At 47.2% G+C, this 18913-nt stretch overlaps 1 protein-coding gene across 1 annotated transcript; it reads left to right on the forward strand.

Moving 5' to 3' along the window:
* Nucleotides 1-412: 412 nt before the first annotated feature.
* On the forward strand, nucleotides 413-18645 carry LOC116991216. The gene is made up of 8 exons (XM_033049654.1): nucleotides 413-1257; nucleotides 4254-4297; nucleotides 7705-7837; nucleotides 10781-11037; nucleotides 13381-13543; nucleotides 15227-15310; nucleotides 16707-16805; nucleotides 18138-18645. The coding sequence occupies exons 1-8, from the start codon at nucleotides 1096-1098 to the stop codon at nucleotides 18228-18230; spliced, it is 1035 nt and encodes a 344-aa protein (XP_032905545.1). The 5' UTR covers nucleotides 413-1095; the 3' UTR covers nucleotides 18231-18645.
* The last annotated feature ends 268 nt before the right edge of the window (nucleotides 18646-18913 follow it).

Genomic DNA, 18913 nt, shown 5'->3' on the forward strand with positions numbered 1-18913 from the left:
GGAGTCTGACTAATAGGGTGATTGCAAGCGGAACTAGGGAGTGTTTTGGGGAGCCTAACAGTAACGAGGGAGAAAGGTACACTCCAACAGCAGGATGTGCAAGCAATATGGGCGTAGATAAACAGAAGGATTTGGGATTTTCAGCTTCTGTTTACAAATCCCAATTTCAATAAAGTTTTGTAAACCAACTTCAGAAACTACCAATGAATCAGGAGTTTGAATTATGTTCATGCCAGTTTTAGATTGGCCAGCAGGTTTGAGCATTGCATTCAGAGGGCGGGAATATCTCCGATCTGTCACCCTTTGTTTCTGGCATTCACATTTTTGATAACCGGTCTTTCAAGATGAACCACTGAAGTAAAGCAATAACTCACCTGTTCAACGTGTGGCAGGGTGGGATAGTAAATGATCGATGTGAAGCCAAGGGGAAGGTTCGAGTGACTCGTCAGTGAAACTCCCTGAGAGGGAGGGAGCAAAGTAACTTAATCACCTAACTGAGAGTTGTACAGATACAGTTCAACGCCGGTATAGAGAGCAGCAGTCAGAGAAACCAGCCTAGGGAACCCTAGGGGTATAGAGAGATTTAAGCCAGGAGCACAGGGAGGCAGAGAGAGGAAGAAGCCAGTGGAGAGAAACAGGGGACTTGATGGGCAGAGACAGTGATCAATAATTTTAAGTTGAGGAGAAACGAAATTCAAGGGAAAGGGTGGGGTGAGAGGCAGAACAAATGGAAGGAGAAACATAATCATTGAAGCAGGAGATAGAGTGAGAATTGAACTGGGAAACTGCAGAGTGTGAGAGAGAGAGAGAGAGACACTGAGGAGCAAGGAGGAAAGGGCAAAGTGTTTTGTTGAGAGGAACTCAACTAAAGATAAAGGGAAGGCAGACACAAAATGCTGGAATAACTCAGCGGGTCAGGCAGCATCTCTGGAGAAAAGGACCAGGTGCCGTTTCGGGTTGAGACCCTTCTTCACACAAGGGATAAGAGTGTTGTTCAGTAAAGGATAGCTAAGAGATTTCAACTATACTTTTCTCGTCAGAGTGACTTCCTCGCTCTCAGCTCGTGTGGCCGCCTGGCCTCTCTGTGACTGCCCCATGCTGTTCGTCGCCATGGACCTGCTGGTGTTCCGGGCTCTATTTGGAACTGTAGCTGACCTCTGCGGGTCTGCCATCATCTTCAGTGTGCTCTCAGTAATCAGCCTCCTCACCTACTTCGATGTCCTCGAGAGTTTCGGTTTGTGCCGTTGGCTCTTCAAGGTAGGTCTTTGCCGAAGGAAAGGGTAGTTTCTCTGTTAAAAGATAAACAACATTGATCAAGATGTTGTTTCCAGCTATTCTCACCCTTCTAATCCACAACCTGAGGGCTGTGGACAGTGTTATCGAGAGTCATAGAGTCATACAGCATAGAAACAGGCCCTTCGGCCCAACTGGCCCATACTGACCAATGTGCTCATCTACACCAGTCCCTCCTGCCCACACTCTGCCCATATCCCTGTAAAGTTATCCTATCCATGTACTAGTCCAATATTTTTTAGATGTACTTATGATAGTACGTGCCTCACCTACCTCCTCCAGCAGCTCGTTCCATACCCACCACCCTTTGTGTAAAAAAAGCAACCCCTCAGATTCCTCCCCCCCACCCCCCCCTCATTTTAAACCTATAGTATGTTTAAGAAAGAACTGCAGATGCTGGAAAAATCGAAGATAGACAAAAAAGCTGCAGAAACTCAGCGGATGAGGCAGCATCTATGGAGCGAAGGAATAGGCGACGTTTCGGGTCGACCCGAAACGTCGCCCATTCCTTCGCTCCATAGATGCTGCCTCACCTGCTGAGTTTCTCCAACTTTTTTTGTCAACCTTAAACCTACAGTATGCCCTCTAGTTGTTGATTCCCCTATTCTGGGAAAAAAGCCTGTGCATTTAGCCGATCAATTCCTCTCTTGATTTTATGCACCTCATCCTCCTGTGCACCTTAAATTAAATTTATTCCCTGGAGTTAAGTTTCCCAGCTCGGTTGGCATGCTGCCATCACGAGTTACCCAGAGGAAGGTGTTGGGATGCTGCAGAGATCAGCGGAGAGTCACCCGCGTAAGTTGCATGGAGGCCAAACTAGTGGAGAACAGCAGGAAGTTAGTGAAAGAGATCGGCTTCAATTGCCAGCCAGCCCAGTAACTTCAGCTCGTCTCATCCTGTCATTAATCCAAAATTGTAAAGGATTGATGCAGCCTGTTTTGAGTTGGAGGGAGTTTGCTTTGTTGTGTTATGTATAGGCTGCAGCCAAATCTGTATTTCTCTGCATAGGTTTTCTATAACGTTTCCATAAAGTGCTATTCTCTATAAATAGAAAAGCCTCTAGCAAACTCCCAAATATCCTGGGCTGATTTTAATCATAGAATCACACAGCATGGAAACAGGCCTTTCGGCCCAATTTGCCCATGCTGACCAACATGTCCCATCTACACTATTCCCACCTGCCCATATTCCTCTAAACCTGCCCTATGCACCTGTACAAATGTTCCTTAAATGTGGCGATAGAACCTACCACAACTACCTCCCCCAGCAGCTCGTTCCTTATATCCACCATCCTTTGTGTAAAAACTTGACCCCTCAGGTTCCCATTAAATCTTTTCCCCCTCACCTTGAACATATATCCTCTGGTTCCCGAATCCCCTACTCTGGTCAAAAGACTCTGTGCGACTACCCGATCTATTCCACTCATGATTTTGTACACCTCTATAAGATCACCCCTCACCCTCCTGCCTCTCCCGCCATATGATGTTAGGAGTAACAAGTTTGCTTATGAATACTGACAATTTTACAGAATTAGTCATCAATATTCCAACAACAAAGAGGAATTCACTGCTCTGATGTGGAATCTGGGAGAAGTGGAGACATAACGCCCAATAACGTTCACTCCACCATTTAATCTTGGCTGATCTATCCCTCCCTCCTCACCCCATTCTCCTGCCTTCTCCCCATAACCTCTGACATCCATACGAATCAAGAATCTTTCTATCTCTGCCTTAAAAATATCCACTGACTTTGCCACTACAGCCTTCTGTGGCAAATAATTCCACAAATTCACCACCCTCTGACATCAGGCATTGTAAACAGAAAGAGACCTAACAAAGTTTAAACACAAACCTAACATGAGCATTATATTTCTTTGGAGGCTAAGTGCTTGGAGATGTTTACGCATGAACGGTGATGCCAGCAGTGGGTGATGTGACTCTCAGCCTCTATGTGACTGCTCCTCTCACAGACAGTAGCTGATGCTGTGAGCTGATTTTATTTTCAACTGGGTCAAGAGTTTTGCAGATGAGCATTATGTCCCCAGCAAGCAGAGCAGCCGGGGTTCCATAGTTGGAACATTTGCCCAGGATGATTAAGATTGAGCCAACCGAGCCCCCACTGACCAACGATCACCACACACTAACACTATCCTACACACCTTGGGGACAAATTACAATTTTTCTGAAGTCGATTAACCTACAAACTTGTACGTCTTTGGACTGTGGGAGGAAACCGGAGCACCAGGAGAAAACCCATGCGGTCACAGGGAGAATGCACAAACTCTGTACAGACAGCACTCGTAGTCAGGATCGAACCCGGGTCCCTGGCGCTGTAAGGCAACAACCCTACCGCTGCGCCACCGTGCCGTGACCCAAAAGCATAGAGGGAAAAGAAAATTGGGTAGTTGGTTGAATGATGAATGATTCTCGATGAATGATGAATGATAAAACGCCATTTTAAATGAAATTAGACACAAAATGCTGGAGTAACTCAGCGGGTCAGGTAGTATCTCTGGAGAAAAAGAATTGGTGACGTTTCAGGTCGGAACCCTTCTTCAGACTGGTCTGCGTTCAGCGTTTTGTGTCTATCTTCGGTATAAACCAGCATCTGCAGTCCCGACCCGAAACGTCACCAGTCCTTTTTCTCCAGAGATGCTGCCTGATGCGCTGAGTAAAGGGCCTGTCCCACTTTCATGACCTAATTCGCGACCTCTGCCGAGTTTGCCCTTGACTCATACTCGCAGCATGGTCGTAGGAGGTTGTAGGAGGTCCTAGCAGGCTGTGATTCTAGTCATAGGTACTCATGGCATCAAGTAGGTCGGGGCGTTTTTCTAGCATGATGAAAAATGTCCACGAGTAAAAAAGGTCGTGGAAGTGTGACAGGCCCTTTACTCCAGTGCTTTGTGTCTATCGGCAGTTCCTTCCTACACATTTTAAATGAACTATTCTTTTTGTTACCAGACGTGTAAACCTGGGATCATTGCTGTGACGTCTGAAGTGAGCCTGTGAGTATTGAAACTGTGGCCATGGTTTGCAAGAGAATCATTGATAAATATAGCGACTCACAACTTGAAACTAATGCAGATTAGTATTGTGTGGGATGTTACAGTTAGCGGGAGCGGGGCAGTGAACACTCCACGAATGTGTAAGTGTGGACATCCGCTGATAGCAGCAAATGCCAGAATGGCCCCCCTCTGTAACGTAAACATAAATAAGAGTAGATAAATAACTCTGATAGATAGTCTGAAGAAGCCCACAACATCACCCATCCTTTGTCTCCAGAGATGCTGCCTGACCTGCTGAATTACAACAGCACTTTATGTCTATCTTTGGTATATACCAGCATCTGCAGTTCCTTTCTACACATAAATAAGAGGCCTGTCAGCTTTCTGAGCCTATTCTGCTTTTTGGAAGAACCTGGCTGATCTCACGCGCAAACTACATTAATATCCCTGGTATCTAAAAATCCATTCATCTCAATCTTAGATAGATTGATCTTAAGCAGGGGTGAGGTTTAAACCCAGGATTATTCATGAAGTGCAACACAGAAATAGGCCTCTTGGCTCATCAAGTCCATGTATCATGGAATCATAGAGGGATATAGCACAGAAACAGGCCCATCGAGTCCATGCTGGCCATCAATCCCACATGAATCCAATTTTCTTATTCTCCCCACATTTCCATCAATGCCGCACTGGTTCTACCACTCACCTTAAACACTCCAAGTAATTTGTAATGGCCACTTAGCTTATTGAACTGCACATCTTTGGGATGTGGGACAAAACCGGATCACCTGGAGGAAACACACACGATCACATGGAAAACATGCAAACTCCACCAAGCCAGCACCAGAGCTCAGGAGTGAACACAGGTCTTTGGTGCTGCAAGACAGTGGCTCTGCCAGGTGTCCCTCTCATTCCACTATAACTGTGCACAGCGCACTCATTGCCACTTTTATTTGCCCGTCTATAAACACCCCCATCCCCCAACCCAATGGACTTCAAAAAGCTGTAGAGGACGATGGTGGCACAGTTTAGTTTATAGTTTAGTTCACCAGTGATCACACATACACTAGTTCTATCCTACACACTAGGGACAATTAAGAGAAGCCAATTAACTTACAAACCTGCACGTCTTTGGGATGTTGTTGAATGTATTCAAGAGTGAGATCAATGGATGACCCCATGAATCAGAATTTTGCTTCTTCTCACTTTGAGGTGGATTATACCTTATTTCTAAACCATCCACCCAGGAGGTGTACGCTGCCAGAGTTCCAGCTTGTCTACTGCCGGTCAATATTCTTTCTCAAGTCTCACTTTGCTCTTTCATCTCACGTTCCTCAGCAATCTTGGAGGTGACAACTCCCTCAGGTCCCTTCAATCTTTCTCATCTTCTCTTTGTGAAGTAAGAGCGGCACGGTGGCACAGCAGTAGAGTTGCTGCCTTACAGCGCCAGAGACCCGGGTTCCACCCTGACTACAGGTGCTGTCTGTATGGAGTTTGTACCTTCTCCCCGTAACCTCGTGGGTTTGCCCCGGGTGCTCCAGTTTCCTCCCACACTCCAAAGACATGCAGGTTTGTAGGTTAATTGACTGGTAAAATTGTAAATTGTCCCTTGTGTTTGTGTGGTGATCGCTGGTCGGCATGGACTCGGTGGGCAGAAGGGCCTGTTTCTGAGCTGTATCTCTAAAACCAAAAGCTTCCCAGAGGGTGCGGCACTGGCCGATGATATAATTGTTGGGATATTAAAACAGGGTTGGATGTATAAAACCCCATCAACCCTAACTTGGAGAAGAGCAGCTGAAATACATCTGAAATCTCAATAAACGATCATCTCTCCATCACTATTCCTGAATGAAGTTTGAGGCCTAATATAGTGTTATGTTTAAGAAAGAACTGCAGATGCTGGAAAAATCAAAGGTAGGCAAAAATGCTGGAGGAACTCAACGGGTGAGGCAGCATCGATGGAGTGAAGGAATAGGCGACGATTCGGGTCGAGACCCTTCCTCAGTTAGTCAGTGGATAGCGAATTTTATAGAATTGATTGTGATTGGGAGAACCTAGTGGATGAGGCTTATGAATGGAAAAGGCTTAGATATGTAGAGATGGCAGCAGAAGTTAAGCAGCGGGGATGGAGGGCAAGAGTACGTCCGGTAGAGATGGGTTGTCGAGGTTTCTTAGCGAGATCAACCACGTCGCTATTTGGAGAGCTAGGAATTTGCGGAGAGAGTTTGCGTCAGGCTGTAAAGCAAATGTCAGAGGCAGCAGAGCAAGGCAGTAGGTGGATTTGGTGGAGAAGAAATAGTGTCAGTTGGGGGGCAGAAGGGAAACGTATGACATGCAGTATGTGTATTTCTTTGTAATTGTAGTCTGCGTAAGTCTTATGCAAGGGTGATATTTGTGGTGTTGCAAGCTTAATGATGGTCTAGGATTAGTGGAACAGATGTTGTTATCATCTGTTAGAGTGAGCTAATTGTCTGCAACTTCCTTTATTTAGTAGATACTGGTAGCATAGGTGGTGAGAGCAGGTATTGAGGGTGGGGGGTGGGGGGTGGGGGGTTTGCTCTGCCACGCCTAAACCAACTAAGTTATAATGGATGGGATTTATATAGCGCCTTTCTAATACTCAAGGCGCTTTACATCGCATTATTCATTCACTCCTCAGTCACACTCGGTGGTGGTAAGCTACTTCTGTAGCCACAGCTGCCCTGGGGCAGACTGACGGAAGCGTGGCTGCCAATCTGTGCCTACGGCCCCTCCGACCACCACCAATCACTCACACACATTCACACACAGGCAAAGGAGGGTGAAATGTCTTGCCCAAGGACACAACGACAGTATGCACTCCAAGCGGGATTCGAACCGGCTACCTTCCGGTTGCCAGCCGAACACTTAGCCCAAGTTGTTGTGTTAAATCAGATAATACTTTGGTTTAGGGCTTGGTTTTCTTAGTTGAGCGTTTATCCTGGAGTTATAGCACAAGTACTTTGTGTTTTAATTGTAATTGTGGTTTGTGAGACTTCCCATGCCTCAGCAAATTGGCCGTGTATTCTACTTCAAAAGTACTTCATTGCCTACTGTGGCGCAGCAGTAGTTGCTGCCTTACAGCGCCAGAGACCCGGGTTCCATCCTGACTACGGGTGCTGTCTGTATGGAGCTTGCACTTTCTAGCATAAATGGGGCATGTGGTTGGCATGGGCAAGTCGGGCCGATGGGCCTGTTTTGTGCTCTGTGACTATATGATAATCCATGCCAATGGTTTCAAACCTAACTCCTTGACATCTCCTACATCCTAAAAGTGTGGATCACTTTCATTGTGTTCCCCTATTTAAAAAGCACAGGCATGAATGGGAATTCTGTGGCAACGCTGAAGGTTTTGGGAAGTTGCTTTGCTGATTCTAATTGTTTTATAGTTACTCTGATGCAAGGAGCAAGTCTTACCGAGCACTGTCCTTGATTGTGGAGAAGGTGATGCTGCTGGAATCGAACTTGTGCACATCCGACAGTCAACAATGTCACCACCCCATGTACAGGAAGAAATTAAGGGTTAGTAGCGGGATTCACGTATCCTCATTTTATCCTGGTAGCCTGAAAACGGACTCGGCAAAACAGGGAAGCTTGAGATTTAGAATAAGAGATTAGTATACAAAATTAAAGCACACGGTATTGGGGGTTCAGTATTGATGTGGATAGAGAACTGGCTGGCAGACAGGAAGCAAAGAGTAGGAGTAAACGGGTCCTTTTCACAATGGCAGGCAGTGACTAGTGGGGTACCGCAAGGCTCAGTGCTGGGACCCCAGCTTTTTACGATATATATTAATGATTTGGACGAGGGAATTGAATGCAACATCTCCAAATTTGCGGATGACACTAAGCTGGGGGGCAGTGTTAGCTTTGTGGAGGATGCTAGGAGGCTGCAGGGTGACCTGGGTAGGCTGGGTGAGTGGGCAAATGCATGGCAGATGCAGTATAATGTGGATAAATGTGAGGTTATCCACTTTGGTGGCAAAAACAGGAAAGTAGACTATTATCTGAATGGTGGCCGACTAGGAAAGGAGGAGATGCAAAGAGACCTGGGTGTCATGGTACACCATTCATTAAAAGTAGGCATGCAGGTGCGGCAGGCAGTGAAGAAGGCGAATGGTATTAGCATTCATAGCAAAAGGATTTGAGTATAGGAGCAGGGAGGTTCTACTGCAGTTGTACAGGGTCCTGGTGAGACCACACCTGGAGTATTGCGTACAGTTCTGGTCTCCTAATCTGAGGAAGGACATTCTTGCCATAGAGGGAGTACAGAGAAGGTTCACCAGACTGATTCCTGGGATGGCAGGACTTTCATATGAAGAAAGACTGGATAGACTCGGTTTGTACTCGCTAGAATTTAGAAGATTGAGGGGGGATCTTATAGAAACTTACAAAATTCTTAAGGTGTTGGACAGGCTAGATGCAGGAAGATTGCTCCCGATGTTGGGGAAGTCCAGGACAAGGGGTCACAGCTTAAGGATAAGGGGGAAATCCTTTAAAACCGAGATGAGAAGAACTTTTTTCACACAGAGAGTGGTGAATCTCTGGAACTCTCTGCCACAGAGGGTAGTCGAGGCCAGTTCATTGGCTATATTTAAGAGGGAGTCAGATGTGGCCCTTGTGGCTAAGGGGATCAGAGGGTATGGAGAGAAGGCAGGTACGGGATACTGAGTTGGATGATCAGCCATGATCATATTGAATGGCGGTGCAGGCTCGAAGGGCCGAATGGCCTAATCCTGCACCTATTTTCTATGTTTCTATGTTTCTAATCCTCAAGCATGTTGCTGGCGGAACAGTAGGTCAGACGGCATCTATGGAGGTAAAGGGATGGTGGACATTCCTAGTTGAGACACTGCATCAGGACAGGGAGTGTAGAGCAGAGATGGCCAGTATAAAGAGGTGAGGGGGGGGGGGGGGTGGGGGTGGGGGTGGGGGTGGATAGGTGCATCCAGGTGAGGAGAGGTTAGCTGGCAGATGGAGAGAGGTGGGGGAGGGAGGAAAGGAGATGGCGACAGGGGCTGGGAGGGGATAACAGGGGCTGGGAGGGAGTCAACAAAGGGGTGCAGATTGTGGAATCTGATAGGAGAAGCTGATGAGTGGATTCAGATAAGGGAAGGATGGTGGGTAGATGGGAACGGTGGGGATAGGGGCCCCGTGTGTGGGAAGGAACTGCAGAAGCTGATTTACACTGAAGACAGACACAAAGTGCTGGAGTAACTCAATTGGGACAGGCAGCATCTCTGGAGAGAAGGAATGGGTGACGTTTTGTGTCGAGAAGAAGGGTCTGGAGAATGGTGTTGACCCGAAACGTCACCCACTCCTCTCCAGAGATGCTGCCTGTCCCGCTGAGTTACTCCAGCATTTTGTGTGCATCTTTTGTTTGTGGGTGATAGGCAGGTTCTTGCCACCCGTTGACTCCATCTACACTACAGGCTGCCTCAGCAAGGCCAGCAGCTTAATCAAGGACCAGTCTCACCCCGGTCATTCACTTTTCTCCCCTTAGGCAAGAGGTACAGAAGTGTGAAACCGCACACCTCCAGATTCAGGGACAGTTTCTTCCCAGCTATTATCAGGCAATAGAACCATCCAACCAACAACTAGAGATCAGTCCTGAGCTACTAAGTAGCTCAATGGAGACCCTCAGACTATCTTCAATCAGTCTCTACTGGACTTAATCTTGCACACATTCTATGTTCCCTTTATCATGTATCTGTACACTGTGGACGGCTCGATTGTAAGCATGTATTGTCTTTCCGCAGACTGGTTGGCGCGCAGCAAAAGCTATTTCAATGTGCCTCATTACACATGACAGTAAACTAAACTGAATTAAACTAAGCTCCCCACGTTAAAAGATGTCACGCATAGATGTCCACCTGAACCCACCAGGAGGACAACCATACTGGACTTTGAATGATCACCAACAATGAAGGTGGAACCAAGTTGGGGGGAAGGAAAGAGACTTGGGAACAGTGGGCTGGCGTGGGGGAGAGGTGGTGATAGCTGGGGGTTGATTGAAAAGAGGGGGATATATGAGAGAACAAAATAGGGAAGCATTTCTTCAGACAAAGAATAGTGGACATGCTGAATTCTCCCTGCCAAAAGACTATGTGGGTGGCAGGGATAGTCAACTGAACTTTACAAGATGAGGTTTCATTGCTCTCAGTCTGATGAAGGGTCCCGACCGGAAACGTCATCTATTCCTTTTCTCCAGAGATGCTGCATGACTGCTGAGTTACTCCAGTTTTTTGTGCCTATCTAAGAATTTCTATTAGTTGAGTGTATGCAAGTATGTGGAGCGGGTGAATGGAGATAATAAACTGAGCAACCAAGACCTGATGGAATCGAGTGGTGAGTGTTTTGTTATGTAATCATTGGCGTGGAGTATCATTTAGTCAGTCTAGCGCCTGCTGACCAGGTGGTGAAGGTGCAGCAGCGGTAACTCTTTGTCACCACCTCTCTTTATAGAATCTGCATCAAGAGATCAACCAGGTAGATGACAGCTTGTGGAGACTTGCGGGCCAGTGTGGTGCAGCAGAGAGAGACCAGGGGACTGGCCAAACCTGCGCATTCAACAAAGGCACCGAGAGGCTTCCCCAACCTACAGGGGGTGACAATCAGCAGAAGAGCATGAGGTTGGACAACATAGTCACATCCAGAGACAGGCAGAGGATTCAACTCCTGCACAGCAAGCTTCATAACATGAAAACATACACCGAGGACAGGTGAGGATTCCAACACGTCTTCTCAGGTCAGGTAACCCGAACCAAATAGAGGAAAAACGTCTTCTTTGTTCCAGATCAAATTCACTTTTTGCTGCAGTGCTTATTCATTGTCAGACGGCCTCAAAATATGTTATCTGATGTCCTGAGATACAAGTTCAGTTCAGTTAATTGTCAAGTGCACCGAGGTACAGTGAAAAGCTTTTGTTGCACAAGAAACTATACATGCTGGTTTATCAAAAAAAGAGACAAAACATGCTGCAGTAATTCAGAGGGTCAGGCAGCATCTCTGGAGAACATGGATGGGTGACGTTTCACAAAGTGCTGCAGTAACTCAGCGGGTCAGGCAGCATCTCTGGAGAACATGGATGGGTGACGTTTCACAAAGTGCTGCAGTAACTCAGCGGGTCAGGCAGCATCTCTGGAGAACATGGATGGGTGATGTTTCACAAAGTGCTGCAGTAACTCAGCGGGTCAGGCAGCATCTCTGGAGAACATGGATGGGTGACGTTTCACAAAGTGCTGCAGTAACTCAGCGGGTCAGGCAGCATCTCTGGAGAACATGGATGGGTGATGTTTCGGGTCGGGATCCTTCTCAGATTGAAGAAGGGGCCCAATGCAAAAGGTCACCTATTCATGTTCTCCAGAGAAAGGGATATTAGTCTAGCTTATTACTGCCACATGTACCAAGGCATAGTGAAGAGCTTTTGTTTGGGTCCATCCAGTCAGAGAAAAGACTATGCATGATTACAATCAAACTGTCCACAGTGAATAGATAAAGGATAATGGATACAACAGTAGTGCAAGATATAACATCAACACTTTGTGTCCATTCTGGTCTCCTTGTGCCCTTCAGGGAAATAAATTGACCATCCTCGCCCTCGTCACTTGCCTCCAGACAGACCCACAAATAGACTTTCAATTGTTCATCACTTTGGGGGCAATCAGGGACGAATAATAATAATAATAATAATAATAATAAACTTTATTTCAGACTCAAGGTCCAGACAAGGGACAACATTACATAAAAATACATTGCATATAAAAACACCATAAAATACATATAAAATCTTAGTATACTTATAAAAACATCATAAATCATATATTAAAAAAACACAATACATGATTTAAAATCCAGAATAAAAAAGAAAGATCAGTGTTCTGCAACAAGACAACGATACCAGTGTCTCCACAACTTTATGCTAAACCTTATGTTTGACAAGGCCACGATAATTAAATTTTTAGAGTAATTTATCCTGCAAATGAATTTATACATGTGATTTCTTAGGATAACTTCTAAAGTACTGACTCCTGCAGCCACAAACATGTTACTAGCACTACACCATCTAGGTTTCCTTAGCAGTGTTTCCTTAGTCATGCATCATTATAGGCCACCTTTAGTCTCCGCAAACTTGACTTTCCGTAGTTCGACCACAGGTGCGCAGTGTAGAGTGGTGTGCAATATGCTCTAAACAGCAACATCTTCACCATATCTGTACACGCACCAAACTTACGCAAGAGAATATTCGCCTGTACATACAGTATACGTCTATAAATATCCTCATAATAATTACAGGGCACAGTTTTGAACAAGAATGATAACTTTATTCATCATTAACAGCTAGAACTCGCTGCCTTTTGGCTTTGCGTCCAGGCACTCTCAAATAGTTCACATCTGTGTTACTCCAGCACTTTGTGTTCATTTGTGCATTAATCAGCATCTGCAGCTGCTTGTATCTACATTTGACAACTCCAAGGGAGACACAGGGAGTAGCAGTAATGTGGGCTTTGGGGGCCTCACTGAAGTCTTTGCCTCCATAAAATTGGAGGGACAAGGAGGCAATTCCTCTGTGCCTTTTCTATATCCCCTTCTGACCCTGTCCCGATTGTCCCATGACTGCTCCCTGTCACCCTGTCACCCTTTCACCTTTCCCCCCACCACCTCCACCACCACCTTTAGTTTTGGAGGCACAGCGTGGAAACAGGCCCTTCGGCCCATCAAGTCCGTGCTGACCAATGATCACCCGTCCACTAGTTCCATCCCACACACTAGGGACGATTTACCAAAGCCAATTAGCCTACAAACCTGTATGTCTTTGGAGTGTGGGAGGAAACCGGAGCATTCGGAGAAAACCCACGCAGATCATGAGAAGAATGTACAAACTCCGTACAGACAGCACCCATAGTCAGGATTGAACCCGGGTCCCTGGTGCTGTAAAGGCAGCAACTCTACCACTGCCCACCGTACTGTCCCAAACCTGCCCTGACTGTCATCCCCTGCTTACTGCCCCCCCACCTGCACCGAGCCCCCAACCACGTTAATTCTAACAATCTTCTGGATTTCAGGTTAAAGTTATTGACCAGCTTTGCAAACTGCCTTGAATCGTACCAGCTCTGTTACTGCCCACTCCGCGCCTGGGTAATGCAGACCCACAGGTTCCAGGAATGGATTCACACCGTACAATGTGAGAGCGAGCTGCTGATCATCAGGAACCTCGGGCACCAGAAGGTGAGAGGGTTTCTCACCCGCAGCTGCCTGCAGTTGGTGAGGAAACACCTGCGCGTTGTTCAAGATCCATTACGGCTATTGCAGATAAACCTGGAGGAAGTAAATACCCCCTAACACACGAGATGATGAATATATGGATTGAGAGCAAAGATAGACACAAAATGTTGGAATAACTCAGTGAGTCAGGCAGCATCTCTGGAGAAAGGGATAGGTGACGTTTTGGGTCGAGACCATTTAACGGATATAGAGGTAAAGGCCTTCTCTCAGTATCAGCTGGCATTTACCATGTGCTGCCAGGCCTGTACCACTTGCATGTACCATATTTTCTCCATACAGTCCACTGGGTTCATATGAATATAGATATAGGCAATGGGAGCAGGATTAGGCCAGTCAGCCCCTCGAGTCTGCTGATCCGTTCAGTAAGGTCATGTCTGATCCAGTCTTGCCTCCAACATCACATACTGGTTCGCTCTCCCCCCCCCCCCCCCCCCCCCCCCCCCCCCCCCATGCCTCAATTGAAGTGTAATTGCCCACCAATCTCTATCTTCAATATGACTCCATTTCCCCAACTGTCCAGGAGAGAGAATTCCAAAAACGCATGACCCACCAAAAGGAGAAACTCCTCCTCATCTCAGCCTGAAGTCAGTGAAACATTGCAGCCTAATTCTAGACACCTCCACCAGGGGAACCATGCTCTCAGTCTAACCTCTGTCAATCCTCTATGAATGGCGTAGTCGCTTTTTATTCTTCCATGCTCAACATTCCAGGGGTTAGCCTCGTGAACCTTCGCGGCACAGCCTTCATTGCAAGTCCCTTCCATAAATAACGAGACCAAAACGGTGTAGAAACACCAGCCTCCTGTAAGCATACATCAAAACTGCCCTACTTTACACTCCATACTTCATGCAGTATAGACCAATGTTCCATTCCTACCTGATGTATCCCCATGCTAATTGCTAGAATGTCTTGCACTGGGATGATCAGATTCTTTAATTAATGTTTGAACTTCATTGTTACTTCCAAGGTTGACTACCTCACATTATAAGGCATCTCCCAACCTCTAGTTCACTCCTTTGACCTACCCATGTCCCTTGGCGAGCTCTCTGTGTTCCCCTCACAACTTGCTGACTCATCTTTATTTGTATCATCAGCAAATGTGGCCACAGTACTTGGTCATGGAGTCATAGGAGCCATAGAGTCTTCAGCACAGATGCCAAGTCCACGTCATCTTTTTTGACCATCTACATTAATCGCCTTTGCCTACATTAGGTCTGCATCTTTCTATGCCTTACCAGTTTATGTCCCTCTCCTAAATATCTCTTAAAGGCAGTGATTGTATCTGATTCCACCACCACCTCTGGCAGTGAGTTTGAGGTTATCAACCGCTCTCTGTAAGAGGGTGGTGGGTGTCTGGAACGAGCTGCCACACAAACCGGTTGAGGCAGGTGTAACAACATCATTCAAAGGGCATTTGGACGGGTACATGGATAGGATATGCTGAGATGAATCTGGACTAGGCGTGGGCAATGGGACTAGTTCAGAAGGGAATTGTGTTTGGCATCGACGAGTCGGTTAGAAGGCCGCTTCCATTCACGATAAATCTGTTTGATTCCTGGTATAATAATGCAAAATTGTTTATTCAGGTTAAAGTCATTCTGAATCACTTTTTCTCTGTTGTTTTAGAGCGTAGTGGAGGAAATTGAAGAGAAAGCCCTCGAGCTGGGGAAATGTTGGAGGGCGATGAGTGAATGTGTCTGTGCCTTTGAGGTAAGAAGTGGAGGTGTGGAGGAGGTGAAGGAGACTCTCAGCTTCTCTTGCCAGTGAAGGTGTTTGGATATTGCAGAAACCACTACAGCAGAATGCACCAGGTTAAAACAGTGTTGGGGTAAACATGACGTTGGGGTAAAGACAGACACAAAGTGCTGGAGTAACTCAGCGGGTCAGGCAGCAAAGGGGAAAAGGAATAGGTGACGTTTCGGGTCGAAACCCTTCTTCAGGCTGACAAGCCCTCGAATGTTGAATGGAGCCCCCTGCTGTCTGTACGGAGTTTGTACGTTCTCCCTGTGACGCCATGGGGTTTTTCCGGGTGCTCCGGTTTCCTCCCACACTCCAAAGACGTGCCGGTTTGTAGGTTAATTAGCCTCTGTAAATTTTCCCAAATGTGCTGGATAGAACGATCGCATGGGCGATCACTGGTCAGCATGGACTCAGTGGGTCGAAGGGCCTGTTTCCACGCTATATCTCTAAAACCTAAACTAAAAACTAAAAACTCAGCAGCTTGAATCTGAAGCTGACCGTGGCTGGTCCCGAGATGAGGAACTCTCTCTTATTTCTGAAGACGAAGGGTCTCGACCCGAAACGTCACCCATTCCTTCTCTCCAGAGATGCTGCCTGTCCCGCTGAGTTACTCCAGCATTTAGTGTCGACCCTCTCTCTTACATATCACCTCTTTACCTCTTCTGGCAACAAGTGAATTAGGCATCTAATGCAGGAAAATAATAAGCGAAGTGGCACCCATGCAAAATGTTCATAATTTGTTCAAAATATGTCATCGTTCCAAACAAAGAGCTGGAAATCTCCACCACGTCTGTGTGGAGTTTGCAGGTTGTCCCTCTGACCACGTGGGTTTCCACTGGGTGCTCCCATTTCCTCCCACATCCCAAGGACGTTCGGGGTTGTAGGTTAATCAGTCTAATGGCCTTGAGCGTGCAGGGAGTGGATGAGAATATGGGATAACATGGAACTAGTGTGAATGGGCCATCCATGCCATGCATATCCATGAACCCATCCAAAACAGCCCTTAAATGGCACATGGATATGGGGGATATACATCACAGACAAGGGCCTGTTCCTATGCTGTACTTGTCTATGTTCCGTGTTCTAACTGCACCATTCTTGATTAGTACGGGCGTCAGGGGTTATGGGGAGAAGGCAGGAGAATGGGGTTAGGAGGGAGAGATGGATCAGCCATGATTGAATGGCGGAGTAGACTTGATGGGCCAAATAACCTAATTCTGCACCTACCTACCATGAGCTTATGACCTATACCTGCCTCCACCACCATCCCTGGCAGAGTGTCCCAGGCTGCCAGCACTCTGTGTGTAGAACACTCACCCAGTGCATCTCCTGTCCACTGGTTCACATTCTGTTTCTTTTCTTACAGCAAATCAAGCTCCAGGCTGCTCCGTTTAAACAGAGCATGACTCAGCACCAGCCTGCCTCTGCGGTGAAACCGGAGCTGACCTCCACCCTGCAAGGAGAGGTAGCAGCCATTGTACCCTCTGCTTCCCCCTCTAGACCTGTTTTGTTTTGTGCGCTGTTCAAGCTGCTTTGTAAAAGTTCAAATGACTTATCGCTGCTGTTCTTTACCTCACGTCACGGTGGTGCAGCAGTAGAGTTGCTTCCTTACAGCGCCAGACATCTGGGTTCCATCCTTACCACCGATGCTGTCTGTGTGGAGTCTGTACGTCCTCCCCGTGACCACTTGGGTTTTCCCCGGGTGCTTCAGTTTCCTCTCAAACTCTAAAGACATACAGGTTCGCAGGTTAATTGGCTTTGGTCTCTAGTGTGTAGGATAGAGCTAGTGTACGGGTCAGCATGGACTCAGTGGGCTGAAGGACCAGTTTCCACGCTGTATCTCTAAACTAAACTAATTGTAATGGATCGGACGCTCTGACCCTGTGGCGCTGGAGTGCTCTCAGGAGGTGGATAATTTTGGTGTCCTAGGACCAGGCAGAATCAATAGGCTTTCTACCAGAGAAAGGCACCAAATGCTGGAGTAACTCAGCGGGTCAGGCAGCATCTCCGGAGACAAGTGACGATTCAGATCGGGACCCTTCCCCAGACTGATTGTGTTGGGGATGGGGGATTAGAAAGTTCTTTGTTTTCAGGTTTAGTTTTAGAGATACAGAGTGGAAACAGCCCTTCAGCCCACCGAGTCTGCACCGACCAGCGATCCCCATACACTAACACATTCCTGCACACTAGGGACAATTTACAATTTACAATTTTTACTGAAGCCAATTAACCTGCAAACCTGTACGTCTTTGGAGTGTGGGAGGAAACCGGAGCACCCGGTAAAAACCCATGGCGTCACAGGGACAACGTGCAAACTCCTCACAGACAGCACCCGTAGTCAGGAAGCTGGATGAGAGGTGAGGGCAGGACATAGCCTGGCAAGTGATAGGTGGACACAGATGTGGGTGGCTTTATTGTCAGATAGTTGGTCCTAGGCCAGAGATGGAAAGACCCAAAGTGTGAGGTAAGGATGGAAGTAGTGTGAGTGGTCCCAGGATATTCTCCTGAAGGAAGTCTGGTGTGGATCTCATTCCCTCCTGTCATCGAGGATGAGTTTACACTCCTTGACCCGTCTCACGGTCACTGAACTTCCAGCCTGGTGGAGCTGCTCTGTTAAAAAATCCACAGACTATAGAACAGTACAGTGCAGGAGCAGGCCCTTCGGCCCACAATGTCTATGCCAAGCCTGATACCAAGTAAACCTGATCTCCTCTGCCTGTACGTGATCCATATCCCTCCATGCGGGAGGTCTCTCTGCCTGTTGCTGATGTGTGTCTATGTTGTGTTTCTGGTGCAGATGACCAGCCTGAGGCAGCAGTTTCTGACGCTGGTGAGAATAACAAAGTGCCACGTGACCCACCTGCGGGGCCTGCTGTACACGAGGGTGTGATGGAGCTGGAGTGCCAGATACAGGGAGAGGCCGCTCTGTGGCAGGGCACTGCGCCACACTGCAACCCCCACACTCTCAAACGAACCAGCATTCAATTTGTTTTGCAAAGTGCACTGAATATTCCTGTCCTCCAGTCAGCACTGGTTGAACTGCACTAATAGATTTAACTGCACACGTTTCAGCAAATGATGCCCCACTTACAGGAACAGAGAGAAAGTCTTTCCAAATAGTCTGCAGTCAGGCAGCACCTGGGGAGCTTCACGTTTGAGGACAACCCTTGCCAGCAATGGAAGAAAGGTTGATTGAACAATACAGCATGGAAACAGGCCCCTCGGCCCATCGAGCCCATGCAGACCTTCGATCACTCGTCCACTCCCTACACACTAGGGGCAATTTACAGAGGGCCAATTAACCTACAAACCTGCACATCATTGGGATGTGGGAAGAAACCACCCGGAGGAAACCTACGCAGTTGCAGGGAGAGCTTGCAAACTCCACACAGACAGCACGTGAGGTCAGGATCTAAATCGGGTCTGTGGTGCAGTGCGGGACAGCTCTTACCTGCTGCCCAGATGGATGAGCCTGGCCTGAGTGAAGGCCGCGGAAACTAAGCTGAGGTTTAAACCATCAGCCAGCGTCTCCATGTAGGATAAGGTATACCACCTATGTAACACCTTCACCCA

Source organism: Amblyraja radiata, chromosome 33 (genome assembly GCF_010909765.2).
Source record: "Amblyraja radiata isolate CabotCenter1 chromosome 33, sAmbRad1.1.pri, whole genome shotgun sequence".
In the NCBI taxonomy this organism is placed as follows: domain Eukaryota; kingdom Metazoa; phylum Chordata; class Chondrichthyes; order Rajiformes; family Rajidae; genus Amblyraja; species Amblyraja radiata.

Excerpts from the sequence above, each read along its gene's own strand:
- LOC116991216 (XM_033049654.1), top strand. The coding sequence starts at position 1,096 with ATGCTGTTCGTCGCCATGGACCTGCTGGTGTTCCGGGCTCTATTTGGA. Across the intron at positions 7,838-10,780 it reads TGTACAGGAAGAAATTAAGG|AATCTGCATCAAGAGATCAA; the intron begins GTTAGTAGCGGG and ends CTCTCTTTATAG. Across the intron at positions 15,311-16,706 it reads AATGTGTCTGTGCCTTTGAG|CAAATCAAGCTCCAGGCTGC; the intron begins GTAAGAAGTGGA and ends CTTTTCTTACAG.